At 45.4% G+C, this 23,242-nt stretch overlaps 1 protein-coding gene across 10 annotated transcripts in view; it reads left to right on the top strand.

The window, feature by feature from the left end:
- Positions 1 to 23,242, top strand: part of PRC1 (protein regulator of cytokinesis 1) — a 34,500-nt gene that overhangs the window by 2,523 nt on the left and 8,735 nt on the right. For 4 of the 10 annotated variants that reach the window (XM_014549621.1, XM_014549620.1, XM_014549618.1 and 1 more), the window contains exons 2-14: positions 5,730 to 5,862; positions 6,005 to 6,127; positions 6,784 to 7,017; positions 7,095 to 7,265; positions 7,816 to 7,965; positions 9,047 to 9,194; positions 9,982 to 10,118; positions 12,344 to 12,439; positions 13,301 to 13,447; positions 13,549 to 13,659; positions 18,618 to 18,728; positions 19,290 to 19,466; positions 19,783 to 19,824. In XM_014549621.1, coding sequence (XP_014405107.1) covers positions 5,730 to 5,862; positions 6,005 to 6,127; positions 6,784 to 7,017; positions 7,095 to 7,265; positions 7,816 to 7,965; positions 9,047 to 9,194; positions 9,982 to 10,118; positions 12,344 to 12,439; positions 13,301 to 13,447; positions 13,549 to 13,659; positions 18,618 to 18,728; positions 19,290 to 19,466; positions 19,783 to 19,824 — 1,780 coding nt within the window. Of the gene's footprint in view, positions 1 to 5,729; positions 5,863 to 6,004; positions 6,128 to 6,783; positions 7,018 to 7,094; positions 7,266 to 7,815; positions 7,966 to 9,046; positions 9,195 to 9,981; positions 10,119 to 12,343; positions 12,440 to 13,300; positions 13,448 to 13,548; positions 13,660 to 18,617; positions 18,729 to 19,289; positions 19,467 to 19,782; positions 19,825 to 21,333; positions 21,885 to 23,242 lie in introns of those variants that run through there. The other 6 variants (XM_005878486.2, XM_014549623.1, XM_005878488.2 and 3 more) reach the window with 6 other exon arrangements.

Genomic DNA, 23,242 nt, shown 5'->3' with positions numbered 1-23,242 from the left:
CCTGCCGCGTCCCCACTGCCTCTGTAGCGGGGATGCTGCTCGCTGGGCTCCTGCTGCTGTGTGTGTGTTGCGGGGGAGGGGGCGGTGTCCCTTCTTTCCCTCCCTTCCCGCGGGCTTCCCAGTAGGGGGCCTGGGAGGGCTCCCCTAGCCTTCAAGGGGCCAGAGCCCATCTCGCTCGGACAGGCCCACTCCACTGGACTGGCCGCAGCAGCAGGTGTGGCCAATGGATGGGACTGCTTGGCCCCAAGATGCCCCAAACTACCTGTGTCTCACCAGGTGGCTCACCCCCTCTTTTCTTCCTGCCCCACCTCCCTGGCCCCTGCACGAGGCTGGGCGGCCCCCTGAGGGGCACAGGAAGGCCGGCAGGAGGGGTTTGAGCCCCCTACCCCGCCTGCTTCCATTGTAGGCCTCAGGTTTCCCCTCTTCTCACATGGGGCGCTACTCACAAGCAACTAGCCTTGCCCACTCCCACCCACTGCGCTTCCTCATATAGTTACGGGATCCTGTACAAATCCCCATCCTTGCCCAAGGTACATGCCCCTGACCGGAATCGAACCTGGGACCTTTCAGTCTGCAGGCTGACGCTCTATCCACTGAGCCAAACTGGTTAGGGCCTCTGGCTCTATTTTTGTTCATCAGTTATGTTGTTCATTATATTGCACAAATGAGTGAGATCATGTGATATTTATCTTTCTTCAACTGGCCTATTTCGCTTAGCATAATGCTCTCTAGTTCCATCCATCCTGTTGCAAATGGTAAGAGTTCCTTCTTTTTTACAGCAGCTTAGTATTCCATCGTGTAGATGTACCACAATTTTCTAATCCACTCATCTGCTGATGGGCACTTAGGCTGTTTCCAAATCTTAGCTATGGTGAATTGTGCTGCTGTGAACATAGGGGTGCATATATCCTTTCTGATTGGTGTTTCTAATTTCTTGGGATATATTCCTAGAAGTAGGATCACTGGGTCAAATGGGAGTTCCATTTTTAATTTTTTGAAGAAAGTTCATACTGTTCTCCATACTGGCTGCATCAGTCTCCATTCCCACCAGCAGTGCATGAGGGTTCCTTTTTCTCTGCATCCTCTCCAGCACTTGTCGTTTGTTGATTTGTTGATGATAGCCATTCTGACAGGTGTGAGATGGTACCTCATTGTTGTTTTGATTTGCATCTCTCGGATGATTAGTGACTTTGAGCATGTTTTCATATGTCTCTTGGCTTTCTGAATGTCCTCTTTTGAAAGGTGTCTATTTAGATCCTTTGCCCATTTTTTGATTGGATTGTTTATCTTCCTTTTGTTAAGTTGTATGAGTTCCCTATAAATGTTGGAGATTAGGCCCTTATCAGATATAATGTTGGCAAATATGTTCTCCCATGTAGTGGGCTTTCTTGTTGTTTTGTTGATGGTTTCTTTTGCTGTGCAGAAACTTTTTATTTTGATGTAGTCCCATTTGTTCATTTTCTCTTTAGTTTCAACTGCCCTAGGAGCTGTATCAGTGAAGAAATTGCTTTGGCATATGTCTGAGATTTTGTTGCCTTTGGATTCTTCTAGAATTTTTATGGTTTCCTGTCGTACATTTAAGTCCTTTATCCATTTTGAGTTTATTCTTGTGTATGGTGTAAGTTGGTGGTCTAGTTTCATTTTCTTGCATATATCTGTCCAATTTTCCCAACACCATTTATTGAAGAGACTATCTTGGCTCCATTGAATGTTCTTTCCTCCTTTGTCAAATATTAATTGAGCATATTGGTTCGGGCTAATTTCTGGACTCTCTATTCTATTCCACTGATCTATATGTCTGTTCTTGTGCCAGTACCAGGCAGTTTTGAGAACAGTGGCTTTGTAATACAGCTTGATATCTGGCATTGAGATCCCACCTACTTTGTTCTTTCTCAGGATCGCTGCAGCTATTCGGGGTCTTTTTTTATTCCAGATGAATTTTTGGAGAGTTCGTTCTAGATCTTTGAAGTAGGCCATTGGTATTTTAATGGGAAGTGCGTTGAATTTATAGATTGCTTTGGGTAGTATGGACATTTTAATGATGTTGATTCTACCAATCCAAGAACATGGTATGTTCTTCCATCTCTTTATGTCTTCCTCTATCTCTTTTTTCAACGTCCTGTAGTTTTCTGAGTAGAGGTCTTTTACCTCTTTAGTTAAGTTTATTCCTAGGTAGCTTAATTTTTTTGGTGCGATGGTAAATGGGATTGTTTTTATAATCTCTCTTTCTGAAAGTTCACTATTGGTGTATAGAAATGCCTCAGATTTCTTGGGGTTAATTTTGTATCCTGCTACATTGCCAAATTCATGTATTAAGTCTAGTAGTTTTTTGATGGAGTCTCTAGGGTTTTGTATGTATAATATCATGTCGTCTGCAAATAAGGACAGTTTTACTTCCTCTTTTCCAATTTGGATGCCTTTTATTTCTTCTTCTTGTCTAATTGCAATGGCTAATACTTCCAGGACTATGTTGAAGAGGAGTGGCGAGAGTGGGCATCCCTGTCTTGTTCCTGTTCTTAGGGGAAATGGTGTTAGTTTTTGTCCATTGAGTATGATGTTGGCTGTGGGCCTGTCATATATGGCTTTTATTATGTTGAGGTATGATCCTTCTATTCCCACCTTGCTGAGAGTTTTTATCAAAAATGGGTGTTGGATTTTGTCGAATGCTTTTTCTGCATCAATTGATATGACCATGTGGTTTTTTTCTTTCAATTTGTTTATGTGATGTATTACGTTTATTGATTTACGGATGTTGTACCATCCTTGCATCCCTGGGATAAATCCTACTTGGTCATGGTGTATGATCTTTCTGATGTACTGCTGGCATCCATATTCATCAGGGATATTGGCCTGTAATTCTCTTTCTTTGTAGTATCTTTATCTGGTTTTGGAATTAGGATAATGCTGGCCTCATAAAAAAAATTTGGAAGTGTTCCTTCCTCTTGGATTTTCTGAAATAGTTTGAGGAGTATAGGTGTTAGTTCTTCTTTGAATGTTTGGTAAAAGTCTCCCATGAAGCCATCTGGACCTGGGCTTTTGTTTGGTGGAGTTTTTTTATTTCTGCTTCTATTTCATCAGTTGTTATTAGCCTATTCAGGTTTTTTTATTCTTCCTGATTTAGTTTTGAGAGATTGTATTTTTCTAGGAATTTGTCTGTTTCATCCACATTGTCTAGCTTGTTGGCATATAGTTGTTCATAGTATTTTCTTACAATCCTTTGTATTTCTGTAGTGTCAGTGGTTACTTCTCCACTTTTGTTTCTGATTTTATTTATTTGGGTCCTCTCTCTTTGTTTCTTGATGAGTTTGGCTAGTGGTTTATCAATTTTGTTTATCCTTTCAAAGAACTAGCCCTTGGTTTCATTGATTTTTTTTTTTTTAGTCTGTATGGTATTTATTTCTGCTCTAATCTTAATTATTTCCTTCCTTCTATTTGCTCTGGGCTTTTCTTGTTCTATTTCTAGTTCTTTAAGTTGTAGGGTTAAGTAGTTTATTGTTGATTTTTCTTGTTTTTTGAGGTATGCCCGTAGTGCTATGAACTTCCCTCTGAGGACTGCTTTTGCTGTGTCCCAGAGATTTGGGGTGGTTGTGTGTTCATTTTCATTTGTTTCCAAGAAGTTTTTGATTTCTTCTTGAACTCGTTTGTAACCATTCATTGTTTAATAACATGCTATTTAGTCTCCATGTTTTGAATGTTTGGGGCGTTTTTACTATAGTTGATTTCATTCCACTGTGATCTGAAAAGATGCTTGATATGATTTCAATCTTCTTGAACTTGTAGAGACTTGTTTTGTGTCCTAACATGTAGTCTATCTTTGTGAATGATCCATGTGCACTTAGGAAGAATGTATATTCTGCGTTGGGGTGAAATGTTCTATAAATGTCGATTAAGCCCATCTGATCAGTGTGTCCTTTAGAGTCTGTTTCCTTGTTAAGTTTTTGTTTGGAAGATCTATCCAGTGAAGGCAGAGGGGTGTTAAAGTCCCCTACTATGACTACATTATTGTCGATCTCTCCATTAAAGTTCTCTAGAAGTTTTTTTTTTATATTTAGGTGCTCCTATATTGGGTGCATATATGTTTACCAGGGTTATATCCCTTGTTAAGATCGATCCCTTTAGTATTATGTAGTGACCTTTGTTGTCTCTTGTGATGTTCTTCATTTTAAAGTCTATTTTGTCAGATATGAGTATTGCCACTCCAGCTTTTTTTTCTTTTCCATTTGCATGGAAAAAGTTTTCCCATCCCTTCACTCTCATCCTATGTGTCTTTTGTTTTGAGGTGGGTCTCTTGTAGACAGCACATAGTTGTGTCATGTTTTTGTATCCAGTCAGCTACCCTATGCCTTTTGATCGGAGCATTTAAGCCATTTACATTTAGGGTTATTATTGATATGTACTTATTTATTGCCATTTTAATTCTGTATGGCCAGGTTTCTCTCTCTGTTTCTTCTTCTCATTACAGCAATCCCTTTAGCATTTTTTGTAATGCTGGCTTGGTGGTAATGTACTCCTTTAGCCTTTTTTTTTGTCTGGGAAGCTCTTTATTTGACCGTCTATTTTGAATGATAGCCTTGTGGGATATAGTAATCTTGGTCTCAGATCCTTGCTTTCCATTACATTGAGTACTTCATGCTATTCCCTTCTGGCCTGTAGAATTTCTGATGAGAAATCAGGTGTCAGCCTTATGGGAAGTCCTTTGTAGTTAACAGTTTTCTTTTCTCTTGCTGCCTTTAAGATTCTCTCTTTGTCTTTAATTTTTGGCATTTTAATTATGATGTGTCTGGGCATGGGCCTGTTTGAATTCTTCTTGTTTGGGGTTCTCCTACACTTATGTGACTTTTTCCTTTAGGGACGTTTTCTGCCATTATTTCTTCAAACACCTTCTCTATGCCTTTCTCCCTTTCTGCCTCTTCTGGCACACCTGTTATTCTAATATTGTTACATTTCACATTGTCCCACAACTCCCTTAAGCTGTCCTGTTTTTTAATTGTTTTATTTTTTCTTTTTGGCTCTCTGATTGAGTGATATTTCAACTCTGTCTTCTAATTCACTAATTCGATCCTCAGCTTCCCCTAATCTGCTGTATATTCCTTCCAATGTGTTCTTTATTTGTGTTACGTCATTCTTTATCTCAGAATGTTCTTTTTTCATAGTTACTATATCTTTTTTCATGCTGGTGAGCATTTTTACCATCATTATTCTGAACTCTGATTCAGATAAATTTCTTATCTCTGCTTCATTTATCTCTTGTTCTGGAGACTTCTCTAGTTCTTTCATTTGGGGGTTGTTTCTTTGTCTCCTCATTTTGGCTTTCTGTTGGGTTTGTGACTATGTATTAGGTAGGTCCTCTACACTAAGCATGTCAAACTCAAAGGCTAACATGGGCCAAATAAGTGAGGCATGCGGGCCGCAAGTTTGACATGCTTGCTCTACACCTCAATCTCCAGTGCAGGATAGTCTTTTTTTTTTTTTTCCAAGAGAGAGAGAGAGAGAGAGAGACATTGATGTGAAAGAGAAACATTGATTGGTTGCCTCCCTTTCACACCCTGACCAGGGCCAGGGATCGAGCCTTCAACCGAGGTATATACCTTGACGGGGAATCGAACCTGAGGCTCTTTGGTCTGCGGTGCAATGCTCTAACCATTGAGCAACCAGCCAGGTCTGTAAATACTTCTCTTAGTGTGTCAGAGGCAGTGGCTCATGCAGCTGATTTCTCTTTTGCTTTCCAGTGAGGTGATTGCGGAGGAGTCCATATTATGTCTCCAGAAAGCCCTGACTCACCTTCGGGAAATATGGGAATTGATTGGGATTCCTGAGGACCAGCGGTTACAAAGAACTCAGGTTGTGCATAAGCATATCAAGGTGAGTTTAGTGCTGGTGTCTTTGCAGGAGGACACGGGTATTAAAATTTTGAAATTATTGGTGTTTTGGTGTTATTTGTTATTTGGGATTTCCCCCCCCGCCTTAGTTCCAAACTTTTATGGGGCTGTTTTCTCTCCGGTAGGACCTCCTGGATATGATGATTGCTGAAGAGGAAAGTCTGAAGGAAAGGCTCATTAAAAGCATAGGCAACTGTCAAAAAGAGTTGGCTGTCTTGTGCAGCGAGTTGCGTGTTGAGCCATTTCAGGTACACGGTCTGGGCTCCTGTCTGGGTCTGAGATTGAGGCTGAGCGGAGGGTGTCTGTGTCAGGATGGTCCTGGACACGGGAGGTGGGGGAAATGTGCTGCCTGGCCAGCCAGTCCCAGCAGTCATTTCACTGACGTAAAGAGTTGCCCTGTTGAGAGGTGAAGCAGCTAATTTATTTTTTTGAGAGTTTGTTTATTAAAGCTGGGGACAGCGAAACAAGGAAGGGCTTAGGGTAAAAGAAATAGAGAGAGTCTTGTGGGAGCTGTTTTGGGAAGTCAGAGAAAAGGGGGCCTTGGAGACAGGTTCAAGGGGTTGGTCTGGGACAAGACGCTGAGCATTGCTCCCTGATTGTAAGTCTCCTGGGGACTCTCAGAGTTTCGGAGATGCCACGCCTGAGGGAGAAAGGCGTGGGCCTGCTCCCAGGAGGGACAGCTTGCCAGAGGTGAATCAGCTAATGAGTGTTGCCTGCTTTAGTCTAAAACACTTCCTCTTGCTATCAGTCTGTGAGGCATATACAACTTTTTTGTTTTTAATTCTGAGGAAAAGTTAGGCATAGATGATACTGTGCCATGAATTGATTTATTGTAAGTTGTCCTGCTCTTCCTTTGAGGAAATCCACTTGGAACCCTGTAACAACGGCATATCCTCTTCTACAGGAGGAAGGAGAGCCGACCATCTTGCAGCTGGAAAAAGACTTGCGCACCCAGGTGGAGCTGATGCGCAAACAGAAAAAGGAGAGGAAACGTGAACTGAAACTACTTACAGAACAGGATCAAGAACTGTGTGAAGTTCTTTGCATGCCACACTATGAAATTGACAGCGACTCCGTTCCCAGCCTGGAAGAGCTGAACCAGTTCAGAAAACATTTGGCAACTTTGCGGGAAACAAAGGTATACTCCTTGCACCATGCTTCCTAAAGGTCAGCTTGACTTTCCTGTGGGTATCTTCTGATCATTTGCTTTTACAGGCATCTCGGCGTGAGGAGTTTGTCAACATAAAAAGACAGATCATACTGTGCATGGAAGAATTAGATCACACCCCAGACACAAGCTTCGAACGAGATGTGGTGTGTGAAGATGAAGAGGCCTTTTGTTTATCTTTGGAAAATATTGCCGCACTACAGAAGTTGCTACAGCAGGTAATGTCTATTCGGAATATGGCCTGGGATCTCATCTCTATAGTAACCAGCAATTTGAAAAAAGTGACAGTTTTCCCCCCGCAGTGTTATATAAGGACCCAATGTAGGTTAAGAGAATGAGGGAGGGAGGATAAAGATAGTATATGCTATACAACCTTGATTTTTTTTTTTTTAAACAAAAAACTTAATTTATATGTAGCTGTAAGAATATGAATTTATGGATGAAATAATAGTCATTGAATTAGTGTTTAATTGAAAAAAATTTTTAAATCTTTATTATTGAGATTATTATAGATATTCCTCTTTTTTCCCCCCATTGCCCTCCTCCACCTGAAAAATAATTTTTTTATTTCAAAATTTGAATTCTAATTCTTGGGTCTGAGATCCTGCTGTAAATGACAGACTTATAGTTTGTGTTCAGAAGTCATGAAAACACCTCTTCACAATCTTGTAATAGTGCTTATTCTGTATCGGGTCCAGATACTTTGTGGGAAGCCAGAGGGGCCTCTGCTGCTGCCTTTGCCGTGACCACTGTCTTTCCTTGCCACAGCTGGAAATGCGGAAATCACAAAACGAAGCAGTGTGCGAGGGGCTGCGTGCTCAGATCCGGGAGCTCTGGGACAGGCTGCAAATACCAGAAGAAGAGCGAGAAGCTGTGGCCATGATTATGACTGGGTCGAAGGCCAAAGTTAAGAAAGCGGTAGGAAACCCATAGGGTGCTGGGTCAGTAGTCTCTACAGGCATTTTTATGTCTGATCCTATGTCTTTACCAACTTCTGCCTTGAACAAGTCTTTTTTTGTTGTTGTTAATCCTCACCCGAGGATATTTTCTCCATTGATTTTTAGAGAGAGTAGAAAGGAGGAAGAGAAACATTGATGTGAGAGAGACACATGAATTAGCTGCCTTCCACATGCGCCCTGACAGACTGGGGACCAAACCAGCAACCCAGGTACCTGCCCTTGACCTGGAATCAAACCTGAGACCCTTCGGTGCACAGGCCAACGCTCTAACCACTAAACACACAACGGCCAGGGCAAGCAAGTCTATTTTAAAGAAAGCATCAGAAAAACGTGGCAGTAACCCACTCATCTCTTATCTTTCCTGTACCTTTCTTAGGTTTCTGGCTCCTTTGATAGCATTGTTAGAGTGTCAACCTACCTCTGTGATTTTGTGCTGTAATTTTATTTAAAAAGGGAAAATTTTTGCCCCAGCCAGTTTGGCTCAGTAGATAGAGTGTTGGCCTGTGGATCAAAGGGTCCCGGTTCGATTCCGGTCAAGGGCACGTACCTTGGTTTCAGGCTCCTCACCTGCCTGGGCCCTCATCGGGGCTCGTGCAGGAGGCAACCAATTGATGTGTTTCTCTTACATTGATGTTTTTCTCTTGTCTTTCCTTCTCCCTTTCACTCTCCCTAAAAAAAAAAGAAAGAAAGAAAAAAATGAATGGAAAAATATCCTTGGCCCTAGCCGGTTTGGCTTGGTGGATAGAGGGTCAGCCTGCAACTGAAGGGTCCCAGGTTCGATTCCGGTCAAGGGCACATGCCAAAGTTCCAGGCTTGATCCCCAGTAGGGGGCGTGCCCGAGGCAGCCAGTCAGTGATTCTCATCATTGATGTTTCTGTCTCTCTCTCCCTCTCTCTCTGAAATCAATAAAAATATATTAAAAATATATATGTCCTTGGGTGAGGATTAACAAAAATAAATAAATAAAAATGGAAAAATTTTGAAAAGCACTGTGAGTGTAAAAGTATAACAAGCACCTTTACCAGATATCTGTGTTTCAGCTGCAATTAGAAGTGGATCGCTTGGAGGAACTGAAAATGCAAAACATGAAGAAAGTGATTGAGGCGATACGAGTGGAGCTGGCTAAGTACTGGGACCAGTGTTTCTACAGCCAGGAGCAGAGACAGGCTTTTGCTGCTTACTATGATGGTTAGTACAGGAGCGGTGGCCTTGATGTGGCCTGCACTTGTAAAGAAGTGCACATGTTCAGCAGAAAGTGTTTCCTCTGCTGAACAGTTATAACTACCTTTTCAAGCCTTTCACCATAAATTGCCATTCCTGTATCAGTGAGCATTTGCAGATGCTCCTGGGAAATAAGGGATGTCTTGATTTCTGAAGCAGCTTGTCACTGTAGCCTGTAGTTGTGAAGCTCAAGTTTATCAGCGCTTGCTTACTCTATGCCAGGTGCAATGTCAAACTCTTAACAATAATATCTCAATCTCATGTCAAGAGATGAGGACACAGGTGCCTAAATGTTGAGCAACTTGAACCGGAGGCACAGCGGGTAGAGGGCAGAGCTCACAGTTAAGGCCACAGAGTCTGACCCCAGAGCCCAGCAGAATTCTAGTCTGACCTGAACTGAGTGTAAAGATGAAGTTATCTACTAAATTCCACATTGGGGACATTTTCGTGACCCAGCCCACTACTGAGCAGGGTGGAAACAAAGGATATGAAAGAAAGCTAAGAGAAGGTGAGAGATGACACAGAGAGTTGCGAGTCTTAGTCATTTTAGTCCACACTTTAGGTCCCTACTCCCTAGTCCCTCCAGGCTGATGGTGAAAAACCAGATTTTTATTATCCACAGTGTATACTTATTCATGTAATGTTTTTACTATAATGAAGAATAATCTATTTCCAGTTTAGGGAATGAGGGGTTAGAAAGTAAGATGCTGAACACTAGAGGAATTTTTAAAACTCCTGGGCTTCTGTCTTGCAGAGGACTACACAGAAAGTCTGCTCCAGGTCCATGATGCTGAGGTTGTGCGGTTAAGAAACTACTATGAGGTTCACAAAGAACTCTTTGAAGGCGTGCAGAAGTGGGAAGAAAGCTGGAGGCTTTTCTTAGAGTTTGAGGTACTGCCCTCACTTTCCTCTGTTTTCCTTAGAGGACAATGAAGTATGAAGAAAGCATGTCTTTGCCCTGGCTGGTTTGGCTCAGTGGATAGAGCATCGGCCTGCGGACTGAAGGGTCCTGAGTTCAGTTCTGGTCAAGGGCACTTACCTCTCAATCCGTTGCAGCTCAATCCCTGGTCCTGGTTGGGGAGCGTCGGGAAGGCAACCAGTTGATGTGAGAGAGACATCTGTGGATGGTTTCTCTCTGCCTCTCCCCCTCCCTTCCCCTCTCTCTAAAAATGGAACAATATCCTTGGGTGAGGATTTAAAAAAGAGTCAGTCTCCTTTTCTCTTTACTGAGTTTCTAATACCAGTGTCTTCATCACTAAGTCTCTAGCTTACTACTGACCCGTCTGTATTTGTGAGGTTTATGTACAGGAACATATAAGAGAAAAACCCCGAACAAATGGCTTCATTAAGGTAGAAGTTTCTGGCATAAAGGAAGTCCCGAGGGGGCAGTGCAGGGCAGGTGTGGCAGTTCCAGTCAGTGGGGCCCAGGCTTCTCCGGCTCATGGCCCTTATCCTCAGGTTCCGGTTGGCCCTCGAGCTCCCACCACAGCCCTCGGGCGCCATGTGGAGGAAGGGACACAGAAGGCACTGTCCCGACAGCCCCTCGAAGGGCTCTCCCAGGCTCTGGTCCCAGCATCTCTGCTCATACGCCTCATCTCTGTGAGCGTGGCGGTCTTGCTGCCACAGAGGAATTCGGGTTCTGTTACTGAGGAGGGAGTGAAGGATAGATATTGGGCCAGGCAAGTAATATTTTCTCTTCCACTGTTTGCTGCTTTCTTAGAAAATTGCCTGGGTTTAGTACACATTTGTATGCTGAATTCCGTTTCTTCTGATCGATATAGCACAGGAGAGCTCGGGGCTGGGACTAGGAGGAGGCGTAGCGGACACAAAATTCAAGCAGCCTTGCTCTCAGGTTCATGCTGGCCCTGTTAGAGCCCAATGGGTCCTTCAGGGAGTCCTGAGTTCAACTTCACATTTACAGGCGGGAGACTAGGACTCAGAAGTGGGAGAACTGTGTGAGACCTTACAGCTGTTTCAGGACAGGTTTCCCCGTCCTCAGTGACCCCTGACTTCTGCTTGAAAGCAAGAAGGAGGGGGAATAACTGTCAGTAAAGAGCCAAATAAGTAGCCCTTGTTGACATGCAAGTGTTTAAGAAAAAATGAGAGACTAACTCCCATCCCTTGTAGGTATTGTTTCTAGGCCATCACCGACCCAGCAGGCTGGGAGGGAATGGAATTTCTTCACAAGCTTAGCAAATGGTCAGGATTGCTTCTGTACTTTTCTGATGACCTGCCCTAATTTTGAGTGTACACTTCTAATTTATGTGCTTATATTACTGTTCTGGTACACTGTACTGGTATACATGATAGAATTTAAAAAAAAACAAACACCCCAAAAATAAGAAGCCTAACATACTATATTTTTTTGTCCATTTTGTGAGGGTCAATTCAGTGAAAACCAGATTGTCTATAACCCTTAACCTTGCATATTTAAGCTGCATTGTCTCAATAGGCTGAAAGAGAGTGGACAAGTAGGGTGCCCACCAAGCTCTGAATGTAGACCTTTCCCTTGTCCCTCCACACAGCTCATTTCCTCTAGGTGATGTAATCTTTTGACATCCGAACCAAGGAATGGAGCCAGTGACGTGGTGCGCTAATATTGAAGCCTGTCTTCCTTTTTAGATGACAAAGGAAGCACTGGTTTTCCTGCACCAAGTGGATGTGCTCACACCCAGCTCCCCTGCCTTAGGCCCCCTCCGTTCCTCACTGCTGAGAGGGAGTGGGGATGCAAACCTCACAGTCTCCTTAACCAGTTAACTGCCACGAGTCCAAAACGGAAACCATCCCCACACGCCACGATATTTTGAATTTAATTTAAAAAGTCAATTTGCAATGAATATTATAAAAATAAATATATTACTCCCAATTCGGGTGTTCTTGAATATTTTCAGCTGAAAATTCTCACGAAAAACGATTTTAAAGTTGGTCAGGGCTGCCACCTAGGGAAAACTTTTTTTTTTTATAGACGCACGTGGCATGTAGGGAAGGTCCACTGCTTGCGTCTATAGACGCTTATGGCGTACAGTGGGTTAGTAATGTACATCCGAGTCCTAGCAGAAGGGATTGGTCTGATTGCTTGTTCCAGGGTTTACTCTAATTAAAATGTATTTTCACAGAGAAAAGCATCAGATCCAAGTCGATTTACAAATCGAGGAGGAAATCTTCTAAAAGAGGAAAAGCAACGAGCCAGGCTCCAGAAAACACTCCCTAAGGTAATAGTGTTAATAGTTTTGGTGCTTGACTACAAAATACCTCACTTTTTGTGGATTCTTTGCTTTGAATCATTTGCCCCAAACTGTCTTCTCTTTCAAGGGTTAGGCAAGGATAAGTAACACTGGGCCTTACTGGCATAAGCAGCTGTATGTCAAGGTGTATTAGTTTTCTAGCACAGCCATAAAAAATACCACCGACTAGGCGGCCTGAACAAAGACATATATTTTTTCACAAGTCTGGGGGCTGCAAGTCAGATCAAGGCCTAGGCAGGCTGGTTTCTTCTGAGACTTGTAGGTGGTTGTCTCTCCCTGTCTTCACACGTCAAATAAAACCACATTCTTCAATACTGGAGGTTAGACTTCAGCATATGAACGGGGTGGGGAGGGGCACAGTTCAGCCGATAACACAGAGCAAGTGCTTTATCTTTAGCAAGTTCTGTGGGCTTAGTATCTTCTCTGTTTTAATAATGATAATAGTATTTACTGAATGAAGAGCCAGGTATTCAAAGTGCTTTCCATTTTTACGATGAGGAAACGGGGCACTGAGAACTTAAGTAACTTGCCCACTTTTCACGGCTCGCAGGAGGCAGGGCCCAGGCCTGACCCAGATGGTGCTGCCCTCACTGCACGCCATTCTCACTTTCAGCTCCAAAACCAGTGGCGACGCTGGGCTGTGTATTGTGAACACACCATCCCTGGCCTTTGATGTCAGCTACTCTGACATTTCCCCACGTGGGTCCGGCTCCCCGGAGTCAGCCTGGTGAAGCTCGGGAAGGAGGAGTCATTTTGGGGGGAAATCATTTCCTTCAGGCTTCACACCAAAGGTTTGAAGTAAATAACAGTGCTTGTGTCTGGTCTCAGCTGGAAGAGGAATTGAAGGCGCAGATCGAGATGTGGGAACAGAAACACTCAGCAGCGTTCGTGGTCAATGGGCAGAAGTTCATGGAGTACGTGACTGAGCAGTGGGAGACGCATCGGTTAGAGAAGGAGCGAGCCAAGCAGGAAAGGGTACGTGAACCCAGTTTGGGAAGAGGGGAGGGTGGTCATGTGAGCAGCCAGACCTGCTCTCTCCCTGGGGTGTGTCACTGTTGCTTCTGACTGTCACACAGCAACTGAAGAACAAGAAGCAGACAGAGACAGAGATGCTGTATGGCAGTACTCCCAGGACACCCAACAAGCGGCGAGGAATGACTCCCACTACCCCGGGCAAAGTGCGCAAGGTAAGGAGGCTCCATGGCCCACTAGTGACAGGGCGTGTGGAGGGCGGGGCCACGCCAGCTCTCGCCATCTGTCCTGCAGGGATGGGGAAGGGTTTATGGAGACTTTCAGTTGAGTCCATTTGAGATTGGAGCATTATTTCTCTTCTCCTTCTACTCATCTATATTATAAAAAGCCAGTGACTGTAACACCGTAACGACCAAATGACCAGTCACCAGGAGGTGCATTGATGGGTCTAGTGCAGCCGTGGGCAAACTACGGCCCGCGGGCCGGATCCAGCCCATTTGAAATGAATAAAACTAAAAAAAAAAAAAGACCGTACCCTTTTATGTAATGATGTTTACTTTGAATTTATATTAGTTCACACAAACACTCCATCCATGCTTTTGTTCCGGCCCTCCGGTCCAGTTTAAGAACCCATTGTGGCCCTCGGGTCAAAAAGTTTGCCCACCCCTGGTCTAGTGGCACGGTGGGTTTCTGGGTCTCGCATGATTTCGCACGCTGGGCCTCTGGTACTTTATAATATATAAAAACCATTTTAAAAGCACCTGAACCATAATTCCAAGAAGAGTACTAAAACTATTTGGTATTTGTCTTGCTTTTTAAAAAATATTTTTAAATTGATTTCAGAGAGGAAGGGAGAGGGAGAGAGAGATAGGAACGTCAATGATGAGAGAGAATCATTGATTGGCTGCCTCCTGTATGTCACACACTTCATCAATCCCACAACCTGAGAATGCTTCCTACTGGCTCATAGGTCGATGCTCACCCACTGAGTCACCTTGGTTGGGCTTAAAACAGCTTTTAAAAATAAGGTATATTTACAAAGTAGAGTTCACATTATATAATTTTGATTTCTGCCTTTTTGCCTATTTTATATTGTTTGTGGGTTTTTCTTCATAGCATTAAACTTTCTTCAAGTACATGTTCATTGTTAGCTATTTGTTCTGTCCTCTTAACATTTTATGAAACTAGCTCCCTGTTGTTCAATATTATTATGGAAATAATGTGGTGAGCTTTTAAAAACATACATAAAAACACTAATATTCTGTTCTAGAAAGGTTTATTTTAATTAAAGGTTTGAGAATCTCTCTACTAAGAGTACAAGGTGGGCTATCCTTGGTGTCAAAGTGCTGCCCTCATATGTTTCTTTTTTAATTTATTTTAATTTTAAATATAGATTAATTTTTTTAATTGACTTCAGAGAGAGAGGAAGGGGGAGAAAGAGAAGAACAATGATTTGTGTTCCACTTACTGATGTGCTTCATTGGTTGATTCTTGTATATGCCCTGACCTGGGACCAAACTGCAGTGTTGGGACAACACTCTAATTAGCTGAACTACTCGGCCAGGGTTATAGTATTTTTTATTTTGTAATTACAGTTGGTGTATACCCGAAACTAATATAATGCTGTACCACCCAGTGACTGAACATTTAAATAACTTAAAAGGTGATCACCCCACTAAGTCCAGTGCCCACCTGGCACCACACATGGCTGTTACGTAGCTATGTTATTGACTGTATTCCCTGTGCTGGGCTTTCCCTCCCCAGGACGATTTTGTAATCACCAATTTGTGCTTCTTAATCCCTTCCCTTTCACCCAGCCTTCCAACCCTCCTCCCTGGCAACCGTCAAAATAGTCTCTGTATCTATAAGTCTGTTTCTGTTTTGTTTATTTATTTTGTTCTTTAGATTTTTCATATAAGTGAATAATATGGTATTTGTCTTTCTCTGACTTATTGTACTGAGCATAATACTCTCAAGGTCCATCCATGTTGTTGCAGGTGGCAAGAGTTCATTTTTTTTTATGATTGAGTCATATTGCATTATATGTATATACCACTCTTTTTTTTTAAATCCTTTCCCAGAGATATTTTTCCCATTGATTTCTAGAGAGAGTAGAAGGGGAGGGAGATGAGGGTGGAGAGAGACACATCGATGTGAGAGACATATTGATTAGTTGCCTTCCATACGCACACTAACCAGAGCTAGGAATCGAACCTGCAACAGAGGTACATGCCCTTTACCGGGAATCAAACCTGGGACCCTTGGGTCCACAGAGCTATGCTCTAATCACTGAGCAACCGGCTAGGGCTACCACTTATTTTTCCTTTCATATATTGATGTACACTTAGGTTTCTTCTGTCTCTTGGCTATTGTAAATAATGCTGTAAGGAACATATGTATGTATATGTCTTATTAGTGCTTTGGGTTCCTTCAGATACATACCCAGAAGTAGAATTGGTGGGTCCTTCTTTGTCTCTATAGCCTTTGTTTTAAAGTCTGTTTTGTCTGCTGTAAGTATTGCCACACCAGCTTTCTCATGAAATACCTTTTTCCATCCCTTTACTGTCAGACTTTGTCTTTTGATCTGAAGTGAGTCTTTTGTAGTCAGCACGTGAAAGGGTCTGTTTCATTATCCAGTCAGCCACCATATGTCTTTTTGATTGGAGTGTTTGCTCCATTTGCGTTTAAAGTAATTGGTGATAGGTATTTATTGCCATTTATTTGCATCTTCCCGCTTGGTAGAGGGCCCTTATGTAGGTAGTAGGTGTCCTGGAGGGCCCATGGTGCACATCCCCGGTCACCTGAGCTGGCGCTCCAGGTACGTCTGCCCTGTGTGGCCTATGTGCACCCTCTGGTTGTAGTTGAGCCTTGATCTCTATTGGCGGGGATTTACCCCTAAACTGATTGGCTTTGAGGACTGGCTGTAGCTACAGGGGAGGAGCTGCTGTTCAGCCCCCCCCCCCCCACATCCACTCCCCCTGTGGAGAGGACTCACTTCAGCTGGGCTCTGGTGTGGCCAAGTCCACCCCTTGAGTGTGTCGCTCTTGGAGGTGCTTGGGTGGGGGTGTGGCTTGGTCTGACACTGTCCACTGGGTGTGCTGGCTGTGGGGCCTCCTGGGAGGTGCAGGCGAAGGTCAGCTGCTGATTATGCCCTGCCCAGGGCCCCGGCATGAGAGACCGCGATCTGCGGATGGTTGGTACTGATTGCTGGGCTTGCAGGTGCCCAGGAGGGGCCAATCTGTGAACTGAGGCTTGCTGCCCCCAGGGCCAGGCTTGGGGCTGCTTGGCAAGAGGTTTGGGGGCGCACTGAAGTCAGGTGGTTCTTGTTTGGGGTTTGTGGACTTTAAAGAGATTTTAGGAGAGTCCACATCAGGAGCCAAGACGGGCCATTTGTATGGAAATGCGGTGAAATTAATGGAGGCTCGGATATGATGCCCACCTGTGCCTGCAGGGTGAGGGTGGGCTCAGCAAAGAATCAGTGGCATCTGCCAGCACACTGTCTGGGAGAAAGCTGCCTCTTCCGCTCTTGCCTCAAAGCCAGACAATTCAGTTCCTCCCGGTATGTTTCTGATGTTTTCGAGCTGCTGCCCCAGCCTAGAGCGAGTTAGTGTGAGAACGTCTGTGTGGGGCCCTTTAAGAGGAACACGTGGGCCTCTGGCAGCCCTCGGTCTCACTCATCCACCATGCTCCCTGGTTTTCACGGCCAGAAGTTATGGGACTTCTTGGCCCTGGAGCCTTGGGTTTGGGGGCCTCGTTTGGGGCAGGGACCCCTGGCTCCTCAGAGGGGAACCTCCGAGCTGACATCCCTACCAATGACCCACCCGCAGTGGGTGTGGGACCTGCCCGTTCCTCCTCTCTGCCCTCCCGCCAATCTCGACAGGACTGCAGGTCAGCTAGCCTCTGGCGGTTCTCAGTGATGGTGGTTCTGTTGTCTAGATGTCCTTTTGCTGTGGTCCTGGGAGGGGGCAAGCGTTTGTCTGCCATCTTGACCGGAAGCCCAACTCTCATTTCTGAAGCTTCAGCTGCACTAATCACACAGTCTGTGCTTCCGGCGGCAGGCCTGACACATGGTACTTTCAGACTTCTAGATTCTTGTTCACCTGATGGCTCTGAAGTAATGTCTGATTGTGATTTTGGTTTGCATTTCTCTGCTTACTAATGAAGTGAACATTTGTCTCTTTCTTACAAGGCTTGTAGGAATTCTTTGTTTTGGATGCTACTCCTGTCAGTTGTGTTACAGTAGCTTTCCCCAGGATTCTTGTGCGGCTTGTCTTTTTCTTCTTTATGGTGTTTCCTTGGTGAACAGGAAGTTCTTAATTTTAACACAGTAATCGTGTTAGCAGCCTGTTTTCTTTAGGGCTTGTACTTGCACAGATACCTTTTCCTGTGTTGTGTGTCCTAGTCTGTGTCTTGTGTTTGAACAGGTTTGCTATCCCATTTGAGGTTTTTAACCCACCTAGACTTTTCCGTGTAAAAAATGCTCAGCTTTACTGAGTGAGATGGACACATAGTGTCTACAGTGGACACTGAATAAAGGCTGACATGTATGCGCCTCGAAACTCACCACAGTCCAGACCGTGAACGTACCCATTGTCCAGTCCTCTTCCCCCCATTTCCAGACAAACACAATTTGCTCTGTCACTATGAGTAATTTGCATTTTTTAACATTTTATATATAGAGACTCATATATAGGGCTTTTTTTCACTTAGCATAATTTCTTCCATTTAGCATAATTTTGAGAGATGCATCATGGTGGTGCTCGCATCAGTAGGTCACTACTTTCTATTGTTGAGCAGTATCTACCATGTGACTTTACGTGGTTGGCTTATCCACTCGCCTGACAAATATCTTGGCTTGTTCCTGGTTTGTTGCTATTGCAGATGAAGCTGCTATAAATATTTATGTCTGAGTCTTTGTATGGAGCTGTGCTTTCATTTCTCCTGGGCTGGGTCATATGATAGGTGTCTGTCCAGTTTTAGAAACAGACGGTTATACTATTTTATAGTTCCGTGAACTAGACATTAATAGGCTCTGAACACTTTTCACAAGTTTGTTCAAAGCTCTTTATGGAAATGCATCTTTGTTAGATGCTTCCCAGACTCATTTCTCTGTCGTCTGGGGGTGGATTGCTGAGCATGTTCCCTGAATGAGTAATCTCTCTCTCTTCCTCAGCTGAACACTACCACCATGTCCAATGCCACGGCCAACAGTAGCATTCGGCCTGCCTTTGGGGGGACAGTCTACCGCTCCCCCGTGTCTCGACTTCCACCTTCTGGCAGCAAGGTTAGTAAGCTCTGCGTACCATCCCGTCCCCAGCACCACCCCAGCCTGTTTATCCAGGGGCCCCGCCTACTGGTTCCAGTTTCTGAGACCCCTGGATTCAGTTATCATTGAGATGCTGCGAGTTGGCAGATGCAAGCTGGTTAAGCTAAAACCGAATGAGAGAAAGAAGAGCATGGCCATGCTGAGCCCCACTGGTATCGTGGGGGAGCCCTGGGAGGGGGCTGGGAAGCTGGGGGGAGCTGGTGGGCTCCACACGCTCAGTTCAAAGCCAGGTCTTCAGGGGCTGCCCGTGGGTTCCAGCCCTGACGCTGGGTCACCAGGCAATCAGGTCCCCTCGCTGAAGGAGACAGGAGGGGAGTCTGTGCTGTAATGTGTTTTACAGATGATGCTCAAGATAGGTGTTCTGCAAATCATTAAGAGTTTTTTGGTTCATTTGTTTTTTACATCAAGCACTGTATAGGGTTACCGACAATGAGTGATATTAAGATGGTACAGTCTGTGTGTGTGTGCGCGCGTGTGGCCATTATAAGGATAACATGCTGATCTCTCCTTTCCCCACAGCCAATCCTCACTTCCACCTGTTCAGGGAAGAAAAACCCCCGTGCCGTTCGGCATGGAGCCGACAAGGAGAACCTGGAGCTCAATGGCAGCTTGCTGAGCGGTGGGTACCCCAGCTCGGCCCCCCTCCAGCGCAACTTCAGCATTAACTCTGTTGCCAGCACCTACTCTGAGTTTGCGGTAATTGACCTTTTCTAATATCTGCCAGTCTCTGGGGAGCACACAGTTGGGGCCGTGGGTGTCTTCCCACGGGGCCCCAGGCGCTCAGCTAGGACAGCGTTTTGGGGGCTGAGAATCCCTTTCCTGCCTTGGCCGTGCATGGGGTGGGGGGGTTTCCGGGAGGTATAGGAAGTTGACAGCAGCAAGTAGACATGTGACCCGGATCCTTCTGCTTGAGAAATACCAGTCCCTGGCTGCAGGAGGCGACCCTTCTCAGCACTGCCCTGGTGCTCTCTTGGTGGAGTTCTTGGTAATTGTCTTAATTCTCTGTTCTTAGAAGGATCCGTCCCTCTCTGACAGCTCCACTGTTGGGCTTCAGGTCTGTATGGCAACCCCTGCATGTCCCATGTCCCTTTCTCAAACCAGTCTGTCGTCTGCTGGCTTCGTTCCCATCTGGGCACAGGGCTACACTAACCAGTAATCGTCGGCTGTGGGACCACAGGCCCTTTTACAAAGGAAGCAGGAGTTCCCGAGGCAGACGCATAACCAGTCACCGGCTTCCGTTCCTGCACCCTAACCTGCCGAGTCACAAGAAAACTTGTGCAGACTTGGATTGGATTCTCAGCCCCACCTACCGTCAGGCAAAGTTTTTGTATCGTGTTACTCACAACAGAAAGCTTCCAGCATCTCGATGGTGCCATCAGAGGCCTCCCATGTGCTGGAAAGAATAGCGGCCCCCTGGCCTGGGAGGGGAGCCCCAGCTGTGTGCTGCTTAGAATGAGGTTCTTGGCCTACGTGATGTTTCTCCCCTGGAGTATGTGCCTTACTAACCCTCGGGGCTGAATGCCACCTGTCTGTCCGCTCTGAGCTGGCCAACGCTCACTTCCTCGCCTTTGCCTGTTTCTATCCCATTGAGCTGCTAAAGCATATGAGGCTGTGGGAGAAAGTCATTTTCCCAGAATGCTCTTCAGCTCCTGTATCCTCCTCCATATTTACCAACACTTCCCTGCAATGCCCTTTACTTAAGGGGCGTGCTCTCTTCTCTCAGTAGCTTCCTGCTGAGAGGACGAGGCTGCCTTACCCTTGGGATGCCGAGTTACAGGCGTGGGTGCCAGCTCTCTTCCTGCTGGGAGACGGCGAATGGCCCAGTTGCCCATGGCTACAGCTCGCTTTGAGCCCTGAAGTTAGCTTCCTATTCTGGCACCTTTTTTAATTACATGGTTGCTGTGGTTCTACCTGGGTGCACTCCGGCTGGCTGGCTGCTGGACTGCGGGTCCAGGCGTCTCTCTGGCTTGCTCAGTCAAGCCCCATTTCGCCCACTTGGAGCGCACCTGTAGCTGCTCACCTGTGGTCAAGCCGAAGGAGGGGCATGTGGTTTTGGTTGCTGTGGGTGGCAGCCTCCTCCAGGCCGCATGCAGCCAGTAGACTAACCTCCACTAACACCTGTCCTTCCCGTGGTCCTCTGTGCTTTCTCTGCTCCTTCTGTACCATGTGCTCCAGCATGAGATCAGATCACCGGCAGGTTACAAGGCCCTCAGCCCCAGGGATTGGTAGATATGTGGTCTGGCCCATTGTTTTATAAAGGGCTCAGACGCCAAAGCTTGTTGCCAACCCAGCTCGGCAACTCAGAGTACTTTCTGACACAAAAGGGATTTCTCTTCTGTGGGGTTTTAACACATGGACTGGCTGAGGGATGGGTCACGTGCTTAACCTGTGACTAATGGAATGGTGCTCACAGTGCCTCCCCATGGTTCCTAACACAGCCTGTGCTATGCACCTGTGTCAGAGAAGCGGCCCTCGGGCCCTACGCTGACACCTAACCCAAGCTGACGAGGGCGGGCATGCACGAGAGGGAATATCGCCACTGACGGTGTTTATTTTTCCACAGCGAGAACTTTCAAAGGCCTCCAAATCTGATGCTTCTTCCCGAATCCTCAATTCAACCAACATCCATCCCTAAGAAGCCCTGATCAGTCAGCTAGCTGTGGCTTCCTGGCCTAGACTGGACCCAGTTACACGGGGTGGCTTTCCTTTCTCTCAGTGTAGGTGTGCTTGAAACCCCGGGCAGGCTCATTACCACGGCCTGGCTGCAGACGAAAGCCCATCACAGGCCTAGTGGGTCCTTAGACACTTTGTTGGGAGATCTAGAACTTTGCACATGTCAGTCCTGGGGCATAGTTCCCGCTGCACCGTACTCAGTGCGGCCCCGTCCTTAGCTACTCGACTGGTCACTACGATTCTCCCAAAAGCACTATTATTTATTCCTGCTCCACCCGCGCAGTCCTGCTGTCAGAGCACTAAATGGTTCTAAGAGGCTTCCAGTGTGGCTCGGGCTGCACGTGGGAGCCCTGCTGTTTTAGTCTGTGTATACTTGTCCTGTTGTAAAATAGATATTGTTAACAATAAATAAAAATGTGTGTTGTTAGATTACAAAAACAATAGATTGTGTTTTCAAAATTTCCCAAGTAAGGTTTTAGTTGTTTTGGTCTGTGGAAAGCAGAAGTTTCTACTTCTACTTAGAAATTTTTTTTTTGTAATACATATTGTTTTGTGCATGTGTAAATGAAGTACATCTCTTAATCTGATAAAAAGGATTTAAAAAATGTTTTCTGTATTGATTTTAGAGAGAGAGAGGGGAAGGGATTGAGAGAGAGAGAGAGAGAAACATCAAATTGTTGTTCCACCTATTTGTGCATTCTTGTATGTGCCCCGACTGGGGACTGAACCAGCCATGTTGGTGTATTGGGATGATGCTGCAACCAACTGGGCTACCTGGCCAGGGCTGATCAAAAAAGGATTTTGAGAGAAAAAAGCCTAAGTCTTGATGTATAAAGGGATGAGTTGACGTGAGGAAACTTGTAGTTTCATTGGCATTTGTCATAAACGGGACTAGGTTTCATAGGGTGAAGCTGTGTGGCTTTTTTATTTTAAAACAAATTAAAAGTTTAGGTTTAGTTTTGATGTTTTGTATCATTAATTTGTATATTTCAGTTATAGTTGACACTGAAAACTGTGAGTTATAGGTGTCCAGTAGAATGGTGAGACATTTCTATAGCTTAGGAGGTGCTCCCCGAAGAAGCGCAGTGGTGGCCTGGGATTGGTGGATTCTTGCAGAAGCTACAGAAGTGGCACAAGCCAGAGCGCTGGGGGCGGACTAGGAAAAAGAACGCATCGTGGTGCAGTGAGGCTTGTCCTGGCAAAGGCAGTCGGGGTCTGTATTGCTGGTGGGAATAAGATGTTGCAGAAAACCGGGCGCATGCGCGCACGCACTTATGTGTGTTGTGGGGGTGAAAGTGTTTATATTGTTAGGCCTCTCAGTGCGGGAGTAAGTGCACAGAGAGGTACAGTGGCTACCTTGCTGATAAGAGTGGAGCGTTGTGCAGCTGTAACTGAAGGTGCAGAGGTGAGTGGGAGCCTGTGTAAATGTGTGTCTGTCATGTGGTCTGCACATTCATTGACTCACCAAGTCAACAGGCATCTACTGAACCCGGAGTTCGCCACTCTCAAGATCCGCACACAGTCCCTGCCCTCCTGCAGCTCAGACCTGCAGGGTGAGATGCAACACACAGGAGCGACACCAGGCGCTGGTAAGTGCTGTCCAGAAAACAGCACCTGGTGGGGTGGGAGCTGCTTTAGCTAAGAGGTTAGGGAAGGCTGGTCCGATGCAGTGACATTCAGTGGCATGAAAAGGAGCCAGCCCTGCAAAGCGCTGGGGGAGCGTTTGAGGCCGGGGCACAGCAAGCTGGGCTGGAGGGGAAGTGGGCTGGTCATCAGTGGGCGGAGAGACTGCCGGTGAC

The sequence above is a fragment of the Myotis brandtii genome, unplaced genomic scaffold (assembly GCF_000412655.1).
Source record: "Myotis brandtii unplaced genomic scaffold, ASM41265v1 scaffold561, whole genome shotgun sequence".
Taxonomy (NCBI): domain Eukaryota; kingdom Metazoa; phylum Chordata; class Mammalia; order Chiroptera; family Vespertilionidae; genus Myotis; species Myotis brandtii.
Note: the sequence above shows the minus strand (reverse complement) of the source record. Positions and strands in the feature narration are given on the sequence as shown.